At 35.4% G+C, this 19,635-nt stretch overlaps 1 protein-coding gene across 1 annotated transcript in view; it reads left to right on the forward strand.

Moving 5' to 3' along the window:
* LOC114054096 (phosphatidylinositol 3,4,5-trisphosphate-dependent Rac exchanger 2 protein) overlaps positions 1-19,635 on the forward strand; it is a 385,890-nt gene that overhangs the window by 277,310 nt on the left and 88,945 nt on the right. Inside the window, exon 36 of the mRNA XM_027877210.1 lies at positions 6,345-6,459. Coding sequence (XP_027733011.1) covers positions 6,345-6,459 — 115 coding nt within the window. The remainder of the gene's footprint in view (positions 1-6,344; positions 6,460-19,635) is intronic.

Here is a 19,635-nt window from a genome sequence, read left to right on the forward strand (position 1 = left end):
GTGTGTGTGTGTGTGTGTGTGTGTGTGTGTGTGTGTGTGTGTGTGTGAGTGTGTGCATGTATAAGTATATATATACACACACACATACATATACACACACACACACACACACACATATACACATACATATATATATATATACTTTGAGATTTCTTCTAACTGATGATTTCCCTAGGAAAATCCAGACAGCAGTCACAGATTTGACTTAGTCCATTTCTCCCCTAACATCTTTATATCACTAGTACCTAGTATACTGCCTAGCATATTGTAGATGATTAATAAATGATAGTTGAGTGATTAATTGCTATTTTTAAATGCTGTACATTTCCAGTGATAGTCCCTATTCTCAATGTTAAATACTTTTAAAAATAATTGTGGGATACCTATAAGGACCCTTTAGCAACAATTAGTTTTAGAAGAATAGTAAAGATTGTCATGAGAATAATAATGAGGATGATCATGATTGTGACAATAGTAACTGACTTGTATATAGCATTTAAGGTTTGCAAAGACCTTTGTAAACTTTTTTCTTTTTTGATCTTCCTAATAGCTCTAAGTTGGATATAATGTCAGAACCATTTCTCCATTTTGCAGATGAGGAAATTAAGGCCCAGAGAGATTAACTGACTTGTCCAGGGTCACCCAGTTTGTACCAAACTGAGACAGAATTTGACCCAGATCTTTTCCCAATAGACTCAGTCCCTTTCTTTTCTTCCTATCCCTCAACACAGCAAAGGAGATGAGCAAAATAGTTTTTAAATAAGCATGTAATGTTAAGGAGAGAATTTGAGCTAAAAGTAGTTTGTGTCATTGTAGAGGGTTATATAAGTAATAGAGGAGGGTCTAGACCTGTGATTTCATTGGTAAAGCAAACTGCAAGGTGAGGAATTTTCCACCAATGTAAATTGTTGCTTTCCTGAAACTTAAAGTCTCAGAGCATTGCCCAGAGCTCTGAGAAGTTGTGACTTGCCCAGGGTTTCATAGGAAGCATGTGTCAGAAGCGTCTTCCTGCCTCTAAGTTTGCCTTTCTATCTTCATAATGCTCTATTCCTTCTCTAAAAGTGATAGGTATCAGAAAAGAGAAGGGCCTAGTAGAGAAAGTTTATAATAATGGAAACATCTTGCTATCTTTACCTTGATTCTTGACATCATAGATGGCACTGAGTCAGTTTTCTTGTTGACTATGTGTGGCATCTTTCATTGAAAGCAGAATAATCTTACTCCACAGCCAGTTAAAAAAAGGGGGAAGATAAAGATGTTTCCTTAATTTTATCATTTTAATCAGTTAGCTTATAGATAGTAATGAATATATTATAACAGATATTTGCTTAAGTATGATTCTATAAAACAACTATAATCACTCTGAAATTTTATTTAAGTAAATTGATTCAGAGGAAATGGAAATAAAATCATAATAGCTCACTTTTATATAGTACTTTAGTTTTATTGGAACATTTCAGCAGCTGAGGTCCTATAGAGGTTAAAAAAATGTGAAACAGTTGGTCTTCTTAATGATCTGGCAATAACAAAGGTTGTTTATTTAAATAAGCGTACAGATTGTTCTTCAGCATTCACAAAATGCACAAGAATCATTAGTTTTCCTTAGTATTCATTAGCTGGATCTAGACACAGGAAATTCAGACGGTAGCCTGAGTAGAGATTAGCATCTGGTAATTGAAAAAGGTAGGAAATGGAGAAAGATTTCCAATTGGAGACTGTTCCTAGGATACAAGTTTATATTGAGTTTTTAGTTTTAAATGTTAGTCCTATGTTTTCTTCCTTAGATCTCCAAAAAGAAATGGGATTGGATAAGGACAAAAAAGACTTCTATAAATTCAGTTTCAACATCACCCCCGGAGATGTTCTGAAATACTAGGTATCTTCATTAAAGCAAAGAATACATAAAGTGGTATCTTCCTGTTTTTCTTTCCCTGCGTCTATTCTACAAGCATTTATTAAATACCTACTATGTGTCAGACACTGTGCTACTACTCCTTGGTAACATTTAAAAAACTCTGATGAATCATAGGCAGCAACACAAGAGAGGACCTTCCCAATTGGATATTATCACTTAAAGATTCAAAATTTAGTTAGCATATAACATATAGTTACCAGAAAGCAAGAAATGTCAAGAGTCTAGGTGGCAAGACAAAGGGTTAAGGAATATGCAATTATTAAGGATCAGAGAAAGCAATTGGTCCAAAATTCAGGTTGGCAGTAGAAGAGAGGAAAGGTAGGGCAGAAATGCAATAAAGCCCATTTAAACTCTGAGGCATTCTCATCTCAACTCCCATTTCCACTCCCTCTGGCTACATCTCACCTTTAGGGGCAATTCTAGAAAGACATTGAGGCCCTACTTGTGTGTTTACTTATAATTATTCCCTTGCTTACAAGTCAAGACATCACCTTTCTGATGTCATTGGTCTTCTTTGAGAATGAAGGACAAACAACAACAATTACTCCCAACATTAGCGGTTGAAATTCATTTGGACAGCCAGCCTTAAGCAGCTTTTAGAAAGTGGGGTTTACTAAGGTAAAACATTAAAAGTAGTTGATACAAAACTTCCCCCTATCTAAAAGGGCTAAAAAAATAAATGACACACTCTCCCTCAAATACAGAGAGTACTAGGAAAAAAAATAGGCTCAAGCACAAGAAGAGCATAGAACAAAAAGATTCCTCCTCCCAGCTCCTAGTTGCTGCAAGTTCCTATCTACCATTCTTGGGGTACTTGAGAAGTTCCCTTAAGCATGGTGAATTTGCATCCATCTATCCATCTGTCCTGGGCACCTCACGCAGTTGCTGCTGATCTCTGGTTTCCAGTAAGATACAATATTTCCCAGACTCCTCCAAGCAATTTCTAGAAATCCTGCCATTCCAACTAAAGAAATCCCATACCCAATTAAAACAGACTTCTTGTCTAGCATTTCATTTAATCAGATGTCTTTCAGAGACTTCCCATTTAAAAGAAGGTCTTTTGATTAATTGAATGAGTTGTGTTCTCATCCAGTTAAGGTATCAGACTAAAATGGAGTAGGACTCTTTTTACAACTCTCTCCTCCTTACACAGGAACAGGGAAATAAAGTCAAGATCGCCAGCAGCAGACAGATTTTTAGCAGGTGAACCTGGTGCTGAAACAGGATTTCAGTTTATATTCTTGGCTAGGCAGGAACTAAATCAAAGATTATAGATGATCATCTGGTGAGGGCAGTTAAATTATTATTGAATAGTTTTTTTTTTTAAAGGCAGAGCAAGGCAGTTGAAGTTAGCATTTAAGACTGTTGACTTTCTTTCCCTTTTAGGACTGTAGAACTGCAGTCTTAACTACCCTTGCTTAGGTAGCAAAAGTGAAATATGTCTCATCTTGCAAAATTGTGTAATAGATTCTGGATTAGTCTTAGAACTAATTCAGATTAATTAGGAAGAGGGAGATTTGTCTGTCATAGTTGTAAAACAAAGCAGCTAATTAAGACTGTATTGGCCTGGTGCTCATGACTACAGAGTGGCAAAAGAGGCATTGCAGTAGTCAACTAGGGGTAGACTTAGAAGAAAATATGATATCTGGTTTCCCATTATATAAGTATTTGTTGTTATAGACAGCTTGTAACTAGAAGTTTGAGGTTTGTTTGTTTTTTTATTTTATTTGAGTCATTGATGAACTCAACTTTAAACTATAGTTTAAATTTTTATTGATTCATTTGAAATGCTACAGATTCTCTAATACTGAGTTAATAATATTATTTTATTCCTTGAGCCTTCCTTATCTTTCCTGTTCCCTCTCTGAAGATTCTTCTACAGACTCTCCAATATGGAGAGTTAATAAAATTATATTATCCCTTGAGCCTTTCTTGTTTTTCCAGTTCCCTCTCTGAAGATTCTTCTTCATAAGGCATTCCCTTAAATTGTTAAGTCCTGAAGTCCTTTTTACCTTCTTTTCATATTTTGTTTAATTCTTCGTTCTACCTAATTGCAGGTCATGTGCATGAGCAGCGATACCTTCCTTCTTTTCATTTGTGTAGGGAGGTCTCTTTGTGCACTGATGCCAATTGGCAACCTGTGGTCTTTGAGAGTTGCCTGAAACCCTGAAAGATTAAGTTACTCGCTCATTTTGTCAGAGACAGGACTTGGACCTGGATCTTCCTAACTTTTTGTACTATGCATTCCTGTTCTTATATCTATGGAAAAATAATTCTGGTCTGGGAGATAGGGACCAGGCCCCATTTATGCCACTTTTATTTTGCTGTGACTTCATGTAAATCATTGAACTATGTGGTGTTTTAGAGGCCTTATCTGCAAAAGGGTTGGGTTAAACCTTTGAGGTGACTTCCATCTCAAAAAAAAAAAAAAAAACAACAAACCCAAAACCTAAAAATAAAAAAAACACCTTGGTATCCTACATCCCTTATATGGTGGCCCTTTATAAATAAGCCCAACTCTGAAAATTAAAAATTTTCCATATTTCCACAAAAATACTGAAAGTAGAGTGCCCAGTACTTTCATTTTGGATCAAAGGATTTAAAGCAAGAACAGACTTCAGAAATCATCTGGTTCAACCTTCCACTTTTTACATATTAGGAATCTGAGAATCCTATAGGAAAATTATCTGACTTGTTCACAGGTAGCAAGTAGAAGAGACAGGACTCAATCCCACGTCTCCAAAGCCACGTTATCCTCAATAAATTTTTGTTGAATGAATGTATAAACAAAGAAATAGAGTGGAGCATAGAGAGGTATTAAATCCCTGATTCTGACATCATTGTGTACTAATTTCTTCATAGAGTTACTAGGCCATCTTGGTACTAAGTTTTTGCAACCTTCACAGATTCAAAGTTTCCTAACCATATCCTTTATATGTAGCACATCTTTAATGGGATCTCTTCCTGTGTCTACCATATGTGGCAGTTGCTGTTTAAAAACTTATCATTATATCTTTATCTGTATCTTCTTGGGTGTGCTTCAGTCTGCCAACTTGAGATACCCGCCATCTTGGCAGCAGTGAATAGAACATATTATGGTAGAAAGAGGATAAAAGGCCTCCTATCTGAGGCAAGATTTTGAGGTTTTGAGGTCCTTTTGTCTATGTTGAATTGTGTGTGAATAGATATGTTTAATAAGGTGCCTCTAGGTGGCGCAGTGGCTAGAGCTCTGGGCCTAGAATCAAGAAGACTCATCTTCCTGAATTCAGTTCTGGCCTCAGATACTTACTGGCTGTGGGACCCTGGGCAAGTCATTTAAGCCTTTTTGCCTTAGTTTCCTCATCTGTCAAATGAGCTGGAGAAAGAAATGGCAAATCACTCCAGTATCTTTGCCAAGAAAACCCCACCAAGGGTCACAAAGAGTAAAACATGACTGAAAATTACTGAGCAACAGCAGTTTGTTTAATAAAGATTATATATTATACAGAATGTTCCAAAGGTCTTAGTGAAGTTTTAAGCTTTAATAGCTTAAATATAAAGCTTTACTAGCTTAAAACTTCACTAAGAACACCCTGTTTACACACGTAAACACACACACACCACATACATACATTCACATATTATCCATGTATTTGTACACATTTTACATGCAATTGCTAAAGGTATATATGTGTGTCATATATGTGACACGCATAGATATTTTTAGCAACTACTTCAATTGCCTGTCTGTTTGGATTTACTTCTTATCTAAACTTGTTTATAGGATCATAGATTTAAAGGTGGAATGGATACTGGAGGCAATCTATTCCGCTCATCACCTCATTTTTCAAGTGAGGATACTCAAATTTGGACAGGTTAAGGGACTTGCCCCTAGTTGTAAAGTAACCCTGAGGTAAACTCACCCTGAGGGAGTATGATAGAACTGATGATTTACCGAAGGAGACTGAGAAAGAGCCCTCAGGAAGACAGAAATTAAACCAAGGTAAGTTAGCATCACAAAAAAACCCCAAAATACAATGTATCTAGAAGGAAGAGATCGCTAGTAGATTAGTTACTTGGGCTGTGTTTTACGTTTGGGTCTTATGTTAGTTATTATTTAGAATATCACACTTGAACAAGAAAGTTTTAAATAAGGGAGAGACCTAGATTTCTCATTTTTTTGTGTGATCGTGAAATAGTAAGTGAGATAATCACTGAGTAGTTAAAAGTTAATATTAAATTTTATTTTAAGGATTCATGAACTGTTTATATGCATAATTTGGATTCCCTGAAGATATTTTCTCTCATGCCTTTAATTTATCCTCTGCTGTGTAGAGTCAGAAAAGATTTTTGAGAGATTACACTATGAAAAAAAGAGAGTAGCAATATGTTTTCTCAAAAAACAACAACAACAACAAAAAACCAGCAACACATTTCTTCCTTCACACAGCCTTGGAGAGCATGGAAGGATATTATTACCGAGACAATGTTTCAGTGGAAGAATTTCAAGCCCAGATTAATGCTGCTTCGTTGGAAAAAGTTAAACAGTATAACCAGAAGCTTAGGTGAGTATTAGTCCATTTATTATACATTATTATATTTGATCCACAAAAAGATCATAGAATTTAGAGCTAAGATATCATCTGTCATATGTCTAGCTGGTAAACAAATCATTCATTGTAGGTAGTTTTGTGAAGTCATACAACCATTAGAACAAAAACCTGTGTTTTTTTAAAAAAAAAGTGCATGGTAATTTGCACTTAAAAGATCACTAACTTTGTAGCATAGACTTAGCTTAATGGTATACATAGAGCAAATTCATATTTATATTTCAATACATAATATATAAATGTTTGTGACATAAGTAGTTTAAGAGTTAGGTATCATATTTCTCAATTTATGTTGAATTAAATATGATTGTATATAGCTTAAGATTTCTAAAATATGATAAGTGAACACATATGTCAGGAAACAGATTTGATAACCAATGTGAAAGGATTTTCATCCTCTCCAGTAAACCTTTTCCCACTCTGAGGAAAAGGAGATTTTCTCAGGAGGTTATATTGAACAAGAAACAACATCTGAGCAGACTCAGCTCATCATCAAGAAATTATACTCTGTAGCAGACTGTCGAACTCCCAGCCCATAGGCCTTTGTTCCTTACAAAAACTCCCAAGTACTGGGACCAGATTACAATGTAATTGGGAAATCAAATCAAATCAATCAATCAATAAATAAATCAATCAAAATACAGTACAACATAGATCATGTTAACTTGTAGTTTTCAAAATCAGTATGTAGCCTACAGGGATCTGTTTCTAATTGAATTTGACACCAGTACTCTATGTTCCAGGACATCCAGGAAGTGCACCAGTTTGGTCATAGACACACAAAATATACCTAGGAGAATACAACTGAGACACTTCTTTCTTGGTTGCTTTCCCCAGATGGGTGGCATGTCAGAAGGAATGTCACTGACAGATGTCTAATAATAATGATGATGATGATAATGATGATAGCTAGGATGTATATAGCACTTTAAGGTATGCAAAATACTTTACAAACATTTTTTTCATTTGATCCTCACAGCAACCTTGGGAGGGATGGGCTATTATTATCCCCATTTTGCAGATAAGAAAATTGAGGCAGACAAAGGTTTAAATGGCTTGCTAAGGGTCACACAGCTAGAGTCTGAAGCAAGAATTGTACTTGTCTTGCAGAACTCTATCCTGTTGTCTTCCCTATAAGAATATAATTTCTTTGAATCAGCAACTGTTTTTAAAAATTGTACTTATTTTATTCTGAACTTAAGAAATAAAAAAAAGCATTTCCAAAACATGGGGAGGGGCGAGTTCAAGGGAGTGAGGGAAGAAAAAAAGAGTTATGTGATAACTTTATTATATTAAAAAGGAATAGCAGCAGCTATTTTTGTCGTATTCTCTCTCCACCCTCCCCCAAATTAACACAGTGCTTGGCCCATGGCAAGTGCTGAATAAATGTTTTTGACCATCGTCTGCATCGTTTGTACTATTAGACAAACATGGTGACTCGACTGCTTGAATTCTTAATCTATTAAATGAGACAAGAGTGGAACCATTTTGAACCAAGAACGATACATTTATTTGTTCGTTTGTCTTTATCGTCAGTTGCTTCATTTAGGAGTCAGATGATGTAGTTGAAGACTGGGAGTCAAAAGATTTTCATTCAAATCCTGATTTTCCATTAATTAGCCATGTGATCTCAATGAAATCACTATCTTTTAATTATATAGCTTCCTCATCTGAAAAATGGACACAGCCATGTTTGCATTCTATGTTGCATGATTTCCATTAGGGCATCAATTTGTAAACTTATTATTATATTAAAACTATTACATTCTCTATGCATGAGAGGAAGCATGGCCTACTGGCTAGCTTTGGCATCAGAAGGACCCATAGGTTCAAGCCTGCCTCTGAGACATACAACCTGTGTTATGAAAGGCAAATCATTTAACCTCTCTATTCCCTAGACACCACTCTAACATTATTAATTACAGAAATTTCCAATTTGAGTCTGTGGAAGGAGTTTCCACACAAGGGAGTTCCTCATGTAGCTGACTAGATTTTTTTTTTTAAAGTACTGCATGTGAGTGAATAATCAACAACACCACTAGCATCATTATTGGCACCAATCATTTTATATATCATTATTTTTTTCAAGTAATCTTAATGGATGCTGTTTTTTAATAGGAAATGAATTTTAAAAATCATGTGATAGTGATACACAGCACTTATTCCAGAAGCAGGAAATAATAGTAATGTAAAATAGGAAAATTAAAGTCTTTATTATTCTCCATGTGAAAGTCTAGTTTTAGATGCCTGTGACTTCCTCCTACCTCATTCCTGCTGTGATTTTCTCTATTATTGTGCAGGAGGAGAGAATTCCTTCAGGCAACTAATTATTTAGTCACAATTGCCTTTCTTGACTTGGTTTGATCTTTTTCTCCTCTTTGGAACTTAGTAGGGAGAAAGTAGCCTCTCATAGCCTCACACTGCCCCAAGTAGTAGTCACGCCTGCCTAATTAGTTGCCAAATCTTGTCATTTTTTTTTTTTTTTAGTTCACAGCATTTCATGCACTGGTCCCTTTCTCTCCACTCACATAGCTACTCTCAGGCTCTTATTGCATATCACACAAACTGTTGCAGGAAACTCTTATTTGGCCTCCTTGCATCAAAACTTCATTATTTTAATCCATCTTCCACATGGCAGTCACAGTGATCTGATTGGGGCAGCTGGGTGGCACAGTGGATAGAGCCCACCTAGGCCCTGGAGTCAGGAAGACTCATCTTCCTGAGTTCAAATCTGGGCTAAGACCCTGTGACCCTAAGCAAGTCACTTAACCCTGTTTGCCTCAGTTTCCTCATCGCTGGAGAAGGAAATGGCAAACTTCTCCAGGATCTTTGCCAGGAACATCCCAAAAAAGGTCATGAAAAGTCTGACATTACTTTTTTTTATAAACTTGTTTTTCAGAACTTATCCAGTTTTCTACTTTTTATTGTCCTTGCATTTTTTTTCCTTTTGGAGGCAATGGGGCTTAAGTAACTTGCCCAGGGTCACATAGCTAGCTAGTAAGTGTCTGAGGCCGCATTTGAACTTAGATCCTCCTGACTCCAGTGCCAATGCTCTATCCACTGCGCCACCTAGCTGCCCCAAAAGTCAGACATTATTAAAACTACTGAACAACAACAACAACAAAGCACAGTGGAGATCTTTTATTCTCTGCATCTTTTTGTTGATCATATAACTAAAAGTATGTGGTCTACTGTAAATTATGGTTTTGTAAAAGTCTAGTAGTCAATCCCTCTCTCCTGTTTTCCTCAAGGATACCTAATACCCATATAAATCATTCCTTATAAAGATTTTTTTTAGAGATGGGAAAGTGGCGATATGGTCAGTGTTTTCTGATATACTCTAAATTGCCAAAAATTATATGATCCTTGATTTTTTCCCCGGTCATTTTCCTCTGAAAACTGTGTCACCCTCAACACTGATTTCTGTATATATTTAACGTGGTCCAATTATTCTTCTTGTCTTCCTTTCCTTTAGTGACATTTTCTTTTCCTTGAATAACATATTGGGAAATTAGATGTTAATATACAAATGAGGTTGTTGACATATATTCTGTTTTCTTATGTTTGTGATACTCCTTATGAGTTCAACTTTAAATACTCTGAGAATGATCTGACTTACTGAGTCTCACAACAGACTTTTGACAACTAATTTCTCCCTCCCCCTTTCCCTGGTTTTGTTTTGTTTTGTTTTGTTTTTTGAGTTGATATTGCTCATAATCTTCTATTATCTTCTTCTGTAACATTATTAAAATGAGTTCATATTCTAAATCTGATGTACCCTTGACTTCTGTGTCTCCAGTTGTCAAGGAGATTAACTGTTTGTTGGCCAAAGTGGTTTCTAGGCCCTTTTAGCCTCTGGGTTTTGGTAATTGCTTTACATTGATCAAAAGTCTGTTGAATGTGGTAATAGTCTGTATCTATGTCCTTTCCCATTTTTTTTTCAGTAGCCTATTAGATTAGGTCATTTTGGTTCCATCCTAATTGTATGCCATGCCTTCTCATATTTATCTTTCCTTCTAATTTAATCTTGATTTTGATAATTTCTGCAATATTTAAGTGAACTAACTACACACAGACAGTCAATTCTTAAATGACACTGACATCAGTAAACAGTGACTTTTGGTTTGTTGAGATAAGGTCAATGCCATTTTTAATATTGTTGTTTCTTATTTACCATGTTTAGCATCTTCCAATTCTATTCTTTAAAAAATATTTGTGATATATAGACATGAGACTTCCATGTAGTCTACAAAGCTGTTTGTCCTCTTTTGTTTCTTGATCCTGAGATATTTTCTGATATATGTTTCTAGCATATTTTATGTTTGCTCTTGTATTTAAGGCACCAAGTATTAAAATATATGTTGCTTTATATGTAAGGTCTTGTTGAGTACCAAAGTATTTCTCTAAATCCCCATCCTCTGCAACCAAAGCTGAGTTTATTTTCATGATATTTTTCCTCCCATGCACATGACTGCTGTAAAGGGAGATGACTAAACCTTCCATGAAATACTGGGTGTTTGGGATTTTGGTCACATTACGAAACCACCTTTGCCAACTTTTTTTTTCTCATATCCAGGAAGAATCTGTGAACCATCCTTCCATTTAACTTTAGTTTCCTTATATCTTCTGGGTTTATTTAGAGAAAGAATGACAATATTGATAAAATTCAGTTACACCAATAGCATGTCAACTCTGCAGTCATTGGATAAGGATCTCACATTTATGGTACAAACAGTTAAATTCATTTTCAATGGTTGATTTAAAAACTGTTTTTCTTAGCACTCCCCCCCCCCCCTTATTGTCACTGTACTATTTTCACTATAGAAGCAGAAGTTCTACATAGCAGTCAGGGCCATTTTGTATTTCTTTTTTTTGTTGTTCTTTGTTTGCTTCAGGGGTCACCATGATAAATAAGCCTCTCTGTACTTAGCTAGACTAATTCTGAGACGGTAGACTCAGTCTGGCTCAGGGGCCATACTCCATAAACTTTTCTGGTATGCTTGATGCCCTCTGAGCTTGTAATATGCTTCAAGAACCTATGATCACCTCTACACCCTTTGCTGGGATATCAGTATGTGATCAGTTATGTCCTTATTTAGTTCCTTTGACTTTGTGATCACTAGCTCTTAGTTCCACTGTCAAAGCTACACTTGGCATCATGAGTTATGGGTCCCTGTGTGATCTCTTTCTGCCTTTAGCCTTGTAAATATCTTTCCTGGGATGGAGGCATATATTTTCCTTTTAATCATGTATCTACAGGTCACTCTGACCTGGCACAGTTAAAAAATCTTCTTGTTGTTGAATGTTTCCTTCATTTTGTAATATAATTTTTGAAATCGTACTGGAACTTCTTTCCTTCTAAAGCATAGGGTTCTGCTTACTTTTTGTTAATTTCTTGGATGCAATCCTTTCCTCACCTGAGGGAGGTCCTGTTTCTAAGGGCTTAGATTAGATGTTCTTTTCTCATGAAAAACCAAACAAAACAACTCTCCATCCCCCTCCCCAATATATACCAAATTCAAACAGTGAGGGAGCCATTTGCTACCTTGAAGGCTATCTATCTGAAGACTCTAGAACTTCAAGGATAGGCCACTGTACTCCAGCATGAGTTGAATATGCAGATTAAGAAACACTTTTGGTAAGGAGGTTTCTAGGTTTGCAGGAAAAATGCAATTATTTCTTGTAATGTTGCTCAGTCATTTTCAGTTGTGTCCAACTCTGTGACCCCATTTGGGATTTTCTTGGCAAAGATACTGGACTGGTTTTCCACTTTCTTCTCCAGCTCATTTTACAGATAGGGAAATGAGGGAAACAGAGTTAAGTGACTTGCCTGGGGTCACACAGCTAGTAAGTATCTGAGGCTAGATTTGAACTCAGGAAAAGGAGTCTTCCTGACTCAAGGGCTGGTGCTCTATCCACTCTGCCACCTTGCTGCCCCATCTCTTGTGACAGATTGGAGTCTTTAGCCCTGACCACTAACTTAACACGCAATCTTCCAAGGTTCTTTTGACAGTTGAGGACAGTACTTCCTTATGTTCTGTTACAATATAGACTCCTTATTGACCTTTTTTACTTCAGGCCCCTCATTGTCTGGGCCAAAGTGGCTATCACTTCTGGTTTGAACCATTCATGACTATCACAACAAAGACATCTTTCCACAGCGTTTTAACCTATGGAGACACAGAGGGTAAAAAGTGGACCCTTGGATGTAAATCATTTCACTGACTGTAAAGATGACCTGGGCCATTTTGTTGCTGATGTTGAAGTTAAATTACAGTAAGGCCTAAAACATGCCCTTTTATAGAACTATGGTTTCCATTCTTGGATTTTTCCTGTAGTCACTCTATGCACCTTAGTTATCACTGTCAATGAGAATGAAATGCCATTAGAGGCTTGCCAGATTGATTGGCAATACACTCTACAGGCAGCCAGTACAACATAGGAGAACTGCTACACTTGATTTCTCTAGCAGTCCTTCAGTACAAGGCCTTGTGTGGGCTCAGAACTATGTGAACAATCATTTTCTTATTATTCAGGTAGCACATCTTATGACCTGCTTCTATGGAATACTTTTCTTGCTATGAAGCTAGCCGGTTTCCCTTTTGACTTTGTTGTTACCAGCCCCAATGCTACCACATTTTTATTTACCCTTGCTAATCCTGAGTGAAAAAGAAGAATCCTAGGAAGTTTCATTTTCATGAAAGTGATAGGATTATTACCAATACCTAGTAGACTGCAGAACTATGATAGATAGGAAAGAACATGAGACTAGCATGCAACATAAAGGACTCAGAGTTGATTGGGGAGTATCACCAATTATATCAAAAAGCGATAGCCTCAACTTCCAGGGAGGCATTCTAAGGTAAGGAAAGGGATTGTGTTTGTTCCACAGTGCTATTAAAATAGTTGAGTAAGGTGAGGGAGGTTGGGGGTTGAGGGATGGGACATGGGACAAAGTTTGCCATCACTCTAAAAGGATACTCTTAGCAGGAGACTTAACTTGTCATGATCCACCCATCCTAATAACTAAAGAACACATAAAAAATGAAACATTTCTTATACTGAGGCATCAAACTATGATACTAAAAATAGGGATATGCATCACCATGTTTATTGCTGCTGATGACATCAAAGTTTCAAAGAAGATAGGCTGGCTAATCCATCACTTAATAGAGATCTTTAAAACCTATTACTTTGCAATTGGCTTCCACAGAGACTAAAGTAGACCACATGATTCTGTTTTTGTATATACTATCCAAAAGGGTGGATGATTGAAAGCAAATTCATCACTACCACTGGAGAAGGAGATTGCAAAGTACATGAGCTACTCAGGGTTATGTCTGCAAAGGACAAAATTATTTGAATTGTTTTTTGTTTTGTTTTAAATTAACATGGGTACCAAGTGGACTACATATCTGTCATGGGAAGGATAGCCTAGCTAAGTTCAGAGAGGTATACAACTTGAAAATTAGTCACCAATTGTATTTCTTTGGCCAGTGTACCTCTTGAAGATTATCTACTAAGGTTATGTTAAATTTACTTGCTGTGTCACCCTGGACAAGTCATTTAATCTCTGTTTGCCTTGGTTTCCTCATCTGTAAAATGGGAATAATAATAGCACCTACCTATCTCCCAGGATTGTTGTGAGGATTAAATGATATCAAAATTATAAAGAATTTAGCATAGTGCCCAGCACGTAAGTTCTATGTAAATGTTGAGTTATTACTTATTGTTATTATTATCATAGTTGAGATGAATATGGATTTATGACAGTGAAAAGTATACACAAACTCATAGGAAACAACAACCATCTTTGAAAAATTAGTTATTTCTTTAAAGAGCCAAGTACCTTGTTCTTTAGAAAATGAGTAAACATGTGAACATGATACATAGATATAAACTATTTCTTGGCTTTAGAAGCTACCCAGTATATCCCTCTTATTTTACAGATGAGGAAACTGAGGCAAAGAGATGCATTGAGTATCTTACCTAGTATCACACAACTTATGTCTGGGGACTAGGATATTACCTATTTTAATTACCTATTTTAAGTACAGCCTATATTTAAGTACATAAGAAAGTGCAGCCCATTACCAAAACAACCACAAAACAAATAAACAGTTCATTGCAGGTGACCTGTGAGATAAAGTCAATAGAATCATCTTCCTATATATGAAGGATAGACACTATATTGTTATTACTACTTGTTAATGATGAAGTATTTTCAATTTTGTGTTAAGAAAAAGAAGATAATAGAGTTGACAAAAGGACAAGACAGTGAGTTAAAATTCATTAAAAAATACAGTGCAATTTTTCTTCACCTCAGTAACGGATGTAGTCTTTTTAACTCATGAAATTATCATCTCTGTTTCTGATTTTTGCCATGTTTCTAGTTTTCCACTTGTATTTTAAGGTGGAAAAATGAAACTCTGGATTATTCATTTAATTGGGAGCTGTTAAAACTTACTTGGAATCTGTTTAGAATATATATATATATATATATATATATATATATATATATATATATAAAAGAGTCCGAGAAGAGTTCAAGATTTCGTTAACCTATATTTAAATTTTTGTGATAGGTAATATAATTTAAGGACAACTTTAATCTTGGGCCTCAGGCTGTAGCTGTTTAAACAGTCTCATAAAGAAAATATTCAAGTGAAAGGTTGCATTTTTTTATACCTTCTACTTTTAGGAATAATTAGGCTATGAGATTTACTTTTTAAACTACCTACAAATTTGTCAGTCTCTGTATCCTGTCTCCCCCTTAAATTTATATTTCTCTTTTCTGTTCTTTCAGCTGAATTGCATTTACTTTTACAGTTTAAGATGCTTCAGCATTTCTGTTTTCCTGACATTTGCAAAGGAAAAATAAAGCTACATTCCTATTTACTTGCAAGTTGGGGCTTAGAGTTGTCAGTATTATAAATTTAGCCCGATCTAATAGTTTGCTAATGAGATGTTAGACAACCAGGAGAAAGTAATTATGTCTGCAAAGATTTTAAATTACTTTATTATGTTTAATAGCTTAGTGGATTTTTTTTAACTTTATGGGAAAAAATATGAAGGATCCATTACCTAGAAACAAGGACTGATAATTTTGTGGCATATTCTTCAACACAATGTAACTACATGAAGAACTAGCCTTATTTGTTTATCTCTAGATAGCTCTAAACTGTAAACAGGACATTCAAGTTGTATAATTGGTGTTTACTACTTAGGAACACCGAATTTGATGGCAGAGGACCCAAGTTGAAATCCTGTGTCTGTTACTACCTTTGTGACCTTGAGCAGATGACTTAACCTCTGTGTACCTCACTTTCATCATCTGTAAAATGAGGAGGTTTGAACTAGGTGGTAAAGAGCCTTCCAGCTCAAAATCTGTAAAACTGAGATCCACTATTTTATTTGTAGTGGAAACTTCACTTCAAGGGCTTCAGAAACTTAAACAAAATACTGTTTCAGAAAAGTTTTGGATCATTTTAGCTTGCTATTCTTCACTTTTTTTCCCCTACATGATTTGTGGTCAGCAATTTATATCTTTGTTGACATGTAAAAGTGGTACAAGGCAATATCACTTTAATAACATATTTGGGAAATAATTAGATAGCTAATTTGGACTTCTGTCGCCCAATAAATTCTGTAGAAGTTAGAGTACATTGGTTTTCCTTTTGTCATGTGTATATAGGTATATATGTATGTACTATTTTAACATTTTTTAATGTTGCTGTAACTTTTCAGTGATTTCCTTGCCCGCTCAACACTCTTCCCTGTAACAGTGAAGTAGAACCAAGTAAAATAAATCAACACATTGTCCTTGTCTGACAACATATGCTTCATGCTGCACTTAAAGTATACTTCTTTTCTACTGAGGAGAGATGCTTTATCATGAGTATACTGAAAATAAAATTGTCCACTGCATTGCTCAAAGTTATGATGTCTTTCAGTGTTTTCCTTTATATAACTGTTGTAATTGTATAATTTGTTATCCTGATTTTGCTTTGAATCAGCTCAGAAAAATATTCCCAGATTTCTCCAATTTAGTTCCCATCGCTTATGGCTCTATACCGTTCTGTTATATTCATACACACAAAATTATCTAGCCATTTCCTAGTCAATGAATACTCACTTTGCTTCCAGGTTTTTACACAAAGGTGTTGTTATAAATATTTTGGAATATATAGGCCTATTTTGGGGTGCTGGCCTCTTTGAGATACATGTTTTGTAGCATGATGTTGGTGTTTCAAAAGGTATGTGAGTATTTAGTGCCTTTTCTAATATAATCCCAAATCATTTTCCAGAACAGTTGGATGAAATCACAATTCTTTCACAAGTGCATTCATATGCCTTTCTTCCCACTTCCCTTCCAGCATTTATCACTTTCAACCTGTCATCTTTGCCAAATCTACTGGGTGTGAGATGAAAACTCAGAGTTCTTTTAGTTTTCATTTCTACTATTATTTGGAACATTCTTTGTACTGTTCATATCCTTTGACCTGTTGAAAAGTACTTCTTATTTTTGTGGATTTCTATTAGTTTCCTACAAATCTAGGTTACCAGAGATATTGGCTGCAAAAGATGGTGTTATGTTTGTATTGAATTTATCCTGGTACTTCTACGGCTTTTGTACATCTTGAAAAATCCAGGCCATTTAAAATATACAGATGCTGGCCCTGTTGGAAGCCAACCTCTTAAGGAAATTCATCAGTGTGTTCAAGGCTCATAGCACTCACATTGGAAAATCAGATGAAGTAAAAAATGATAGTGGAATTAAAATGAAACAACTCAACAAAACATTTGCCTGTGGTGATGAACGTGTGGTAAAATCTGTGAGATCTTTTGAGTAAAAACATAATTGTTTCTAGAATTTTTAAATCATATTTTTTCATCTCTATCCCATATATTTTTCCATATCCTCTATTCATAGGTATGTATCATGTAGAAGCAGGTTGATAGTGATGGAAGATTTCAGTTTTAGTTATTATTCAGCTAGGTAGTACAGTGGATAGAATGTTAGATTAGGAGTCAGGAAGCCCATAGTTCAAATCTTGCTTTAGACACTTACTAACCTAACTGTGTGGCCCTGGGCAAGTCATTGGACTTATCTCAGTTTCAGTTTCATCATTTGTTATATGGGGATAATATTAGCACCTATCTCACAAGATTATTGTAAGAATAATATGAGGTAGTATGAAGCATTTTCACAGCTTAAGCACTGTACAAATGCTGGTGGTTGTTCATCTTATTAGTATTATCTTAAAGCAGCATTGAACCATATTAATCTCCCTTTAAACTAGGGCTGAGAACAGCTAAGAGAGATAGGTTAGGTGGTGGCAAGGAAACCAGAGTAGATGGGATTTTGTGTGTGTGTCCCGCATTGCGAATGTAGAATAATAAAAAGATACATCACCCACTTCACTATTATATTAGTATACTAATAAACCAACTTAAGGTTAGTTCTGATACCCAGATCTGGAGCTAGAGAACAGTTGTGTTACATAATGATTATTTATATTACAAAACTATTCTTCACTTTGCAAAAGAAATCTTTACATGAAGACGTCTATTAGTACATTTTAAATAGTATTTGATTACTCCCAAAATGTTATATACATTGAGACAGTGAGGGAGTGAATTTAGAGTCACAGAACCTGGGTTTGAATCATAGTTTAGCCACTGACTAGGTGTATGACTGAGCAAGTCATTTAATCCTTTTGCCTCAGTTTCTTCATCTGTAAAATGAAGAGGATGAACTAGATGATTTCTAAGGTCTCTCTCAGCTCCATGTTTATGACCTTTGACTATTTAGGAAAAATATCTATTGCCAATAGATGTATATGGGTGTATGTTCTAACTTAATTAAGGGTGTTGCTTGTTTTTAACATCTATATTAAAATAACTTACCTTGGTATTGAGATGTTGTATACATAGCTGTTGTTCCACATTCAGTATTATTTTAATTGAGGCTTAAAAAACTGTGTAGAAGATCTGGTTAAACAATGCAAAACCAAATATAGGTAGCTAAATAGACGGACAAAACAAGTTGTTGTTGCAAGTGTTGCAAGATGGCTTAGTTTCCACATGGACTATTAAAGAGTTTTAAAATTATGACTGAGCTTTCTTATCTTTCTGACTAATAATTTTGTCCTTGGTGACAATATTTATCCAACTAAATAAAAGTAAAAAGCATTTATTGAGCATCACAAATAATTAGAAGCATCTTCAAAGGAAAACTTTGCAGTAAATCACCCATTTCCTGAAATTAAACAAAATTTATTGGTTTCAGCAAAACAAGGGAAATAGAGATCAAAGTGATCTGGGGCTCTGAGTGGCCTGTGGAATTAATGAGAGTGTGGAGTAACAAAAGGGAAAATGTGCACCCAGATAAATCAATGAGGAACATACCATTTTTGTAAGAAAAAACTGTCAATGCTGGTGAAAGCAAGATTGATTTATGTTTTTAACTCTATTGATTTCTCCATCTGATCACAAGGACAATAGCTCTTGAAAATATATTTGAGATGTTCTGCTTATAGTTTCCTGGGTGAATTTCATTCAGGTTTGTTTTGTTCCATTTCATTTATTCTGACAATCCAGAGTTCTTTTGTTTTGTAGATACATAATGGAAGATGAATGAATAGTAAATTATCTTTTCAAAGCATTACCTCCAGAACAGCTAGGAAATGTAGTCTGAGATCACAGCTCGGGCCATGAAAGACATCAATTTGGGCTTAAAAGAAATCAATATAAAAGATCCTCAAAAACATTTGATTATTGTGTAATGATTCTTGTGGAAGAAAAAGGAAATGAGAGAGAGAGGGATCTAAAAAAACAACAACTTGGCAACATAGGAAGCTCTCTAACAGACTCAGTTTTTTTTTCCTTTTTCTTTTAGCAATTTGTGCAAAAGACAGCTATAGGGGCACATGCCGAGGACAAATTCATGAGTGGTATGAAATTTTAAAAATGTTGTAAAAGAGTTATTTGGACTTATAATAAAATTCTCATCCAGGCTATAGCCCAAATAAATTAAGACTTGAGGAAACAAATTAACAGCAATGGAAAAGGATGAAAAAAATTTCCATTTTCAAATGAACAAGAAAGGGATAGGCTCAGAGCGTGGAG

Source organism: Vombatus ursinus, unplaced genomic scaffold (genome assembly GCF_900497805.2).
Source record: "Vombatus ursinus unplaced genomic scaffold, bare-nosed wombat genome assembly UNPS02014812.1, whole genome shotgun sequence".
NCBI lineage: Eukaryota > Metazoa > Chordata > Mammalia > Diprotodontia > Vombatidae > Vombatus > Vombatus ursinus.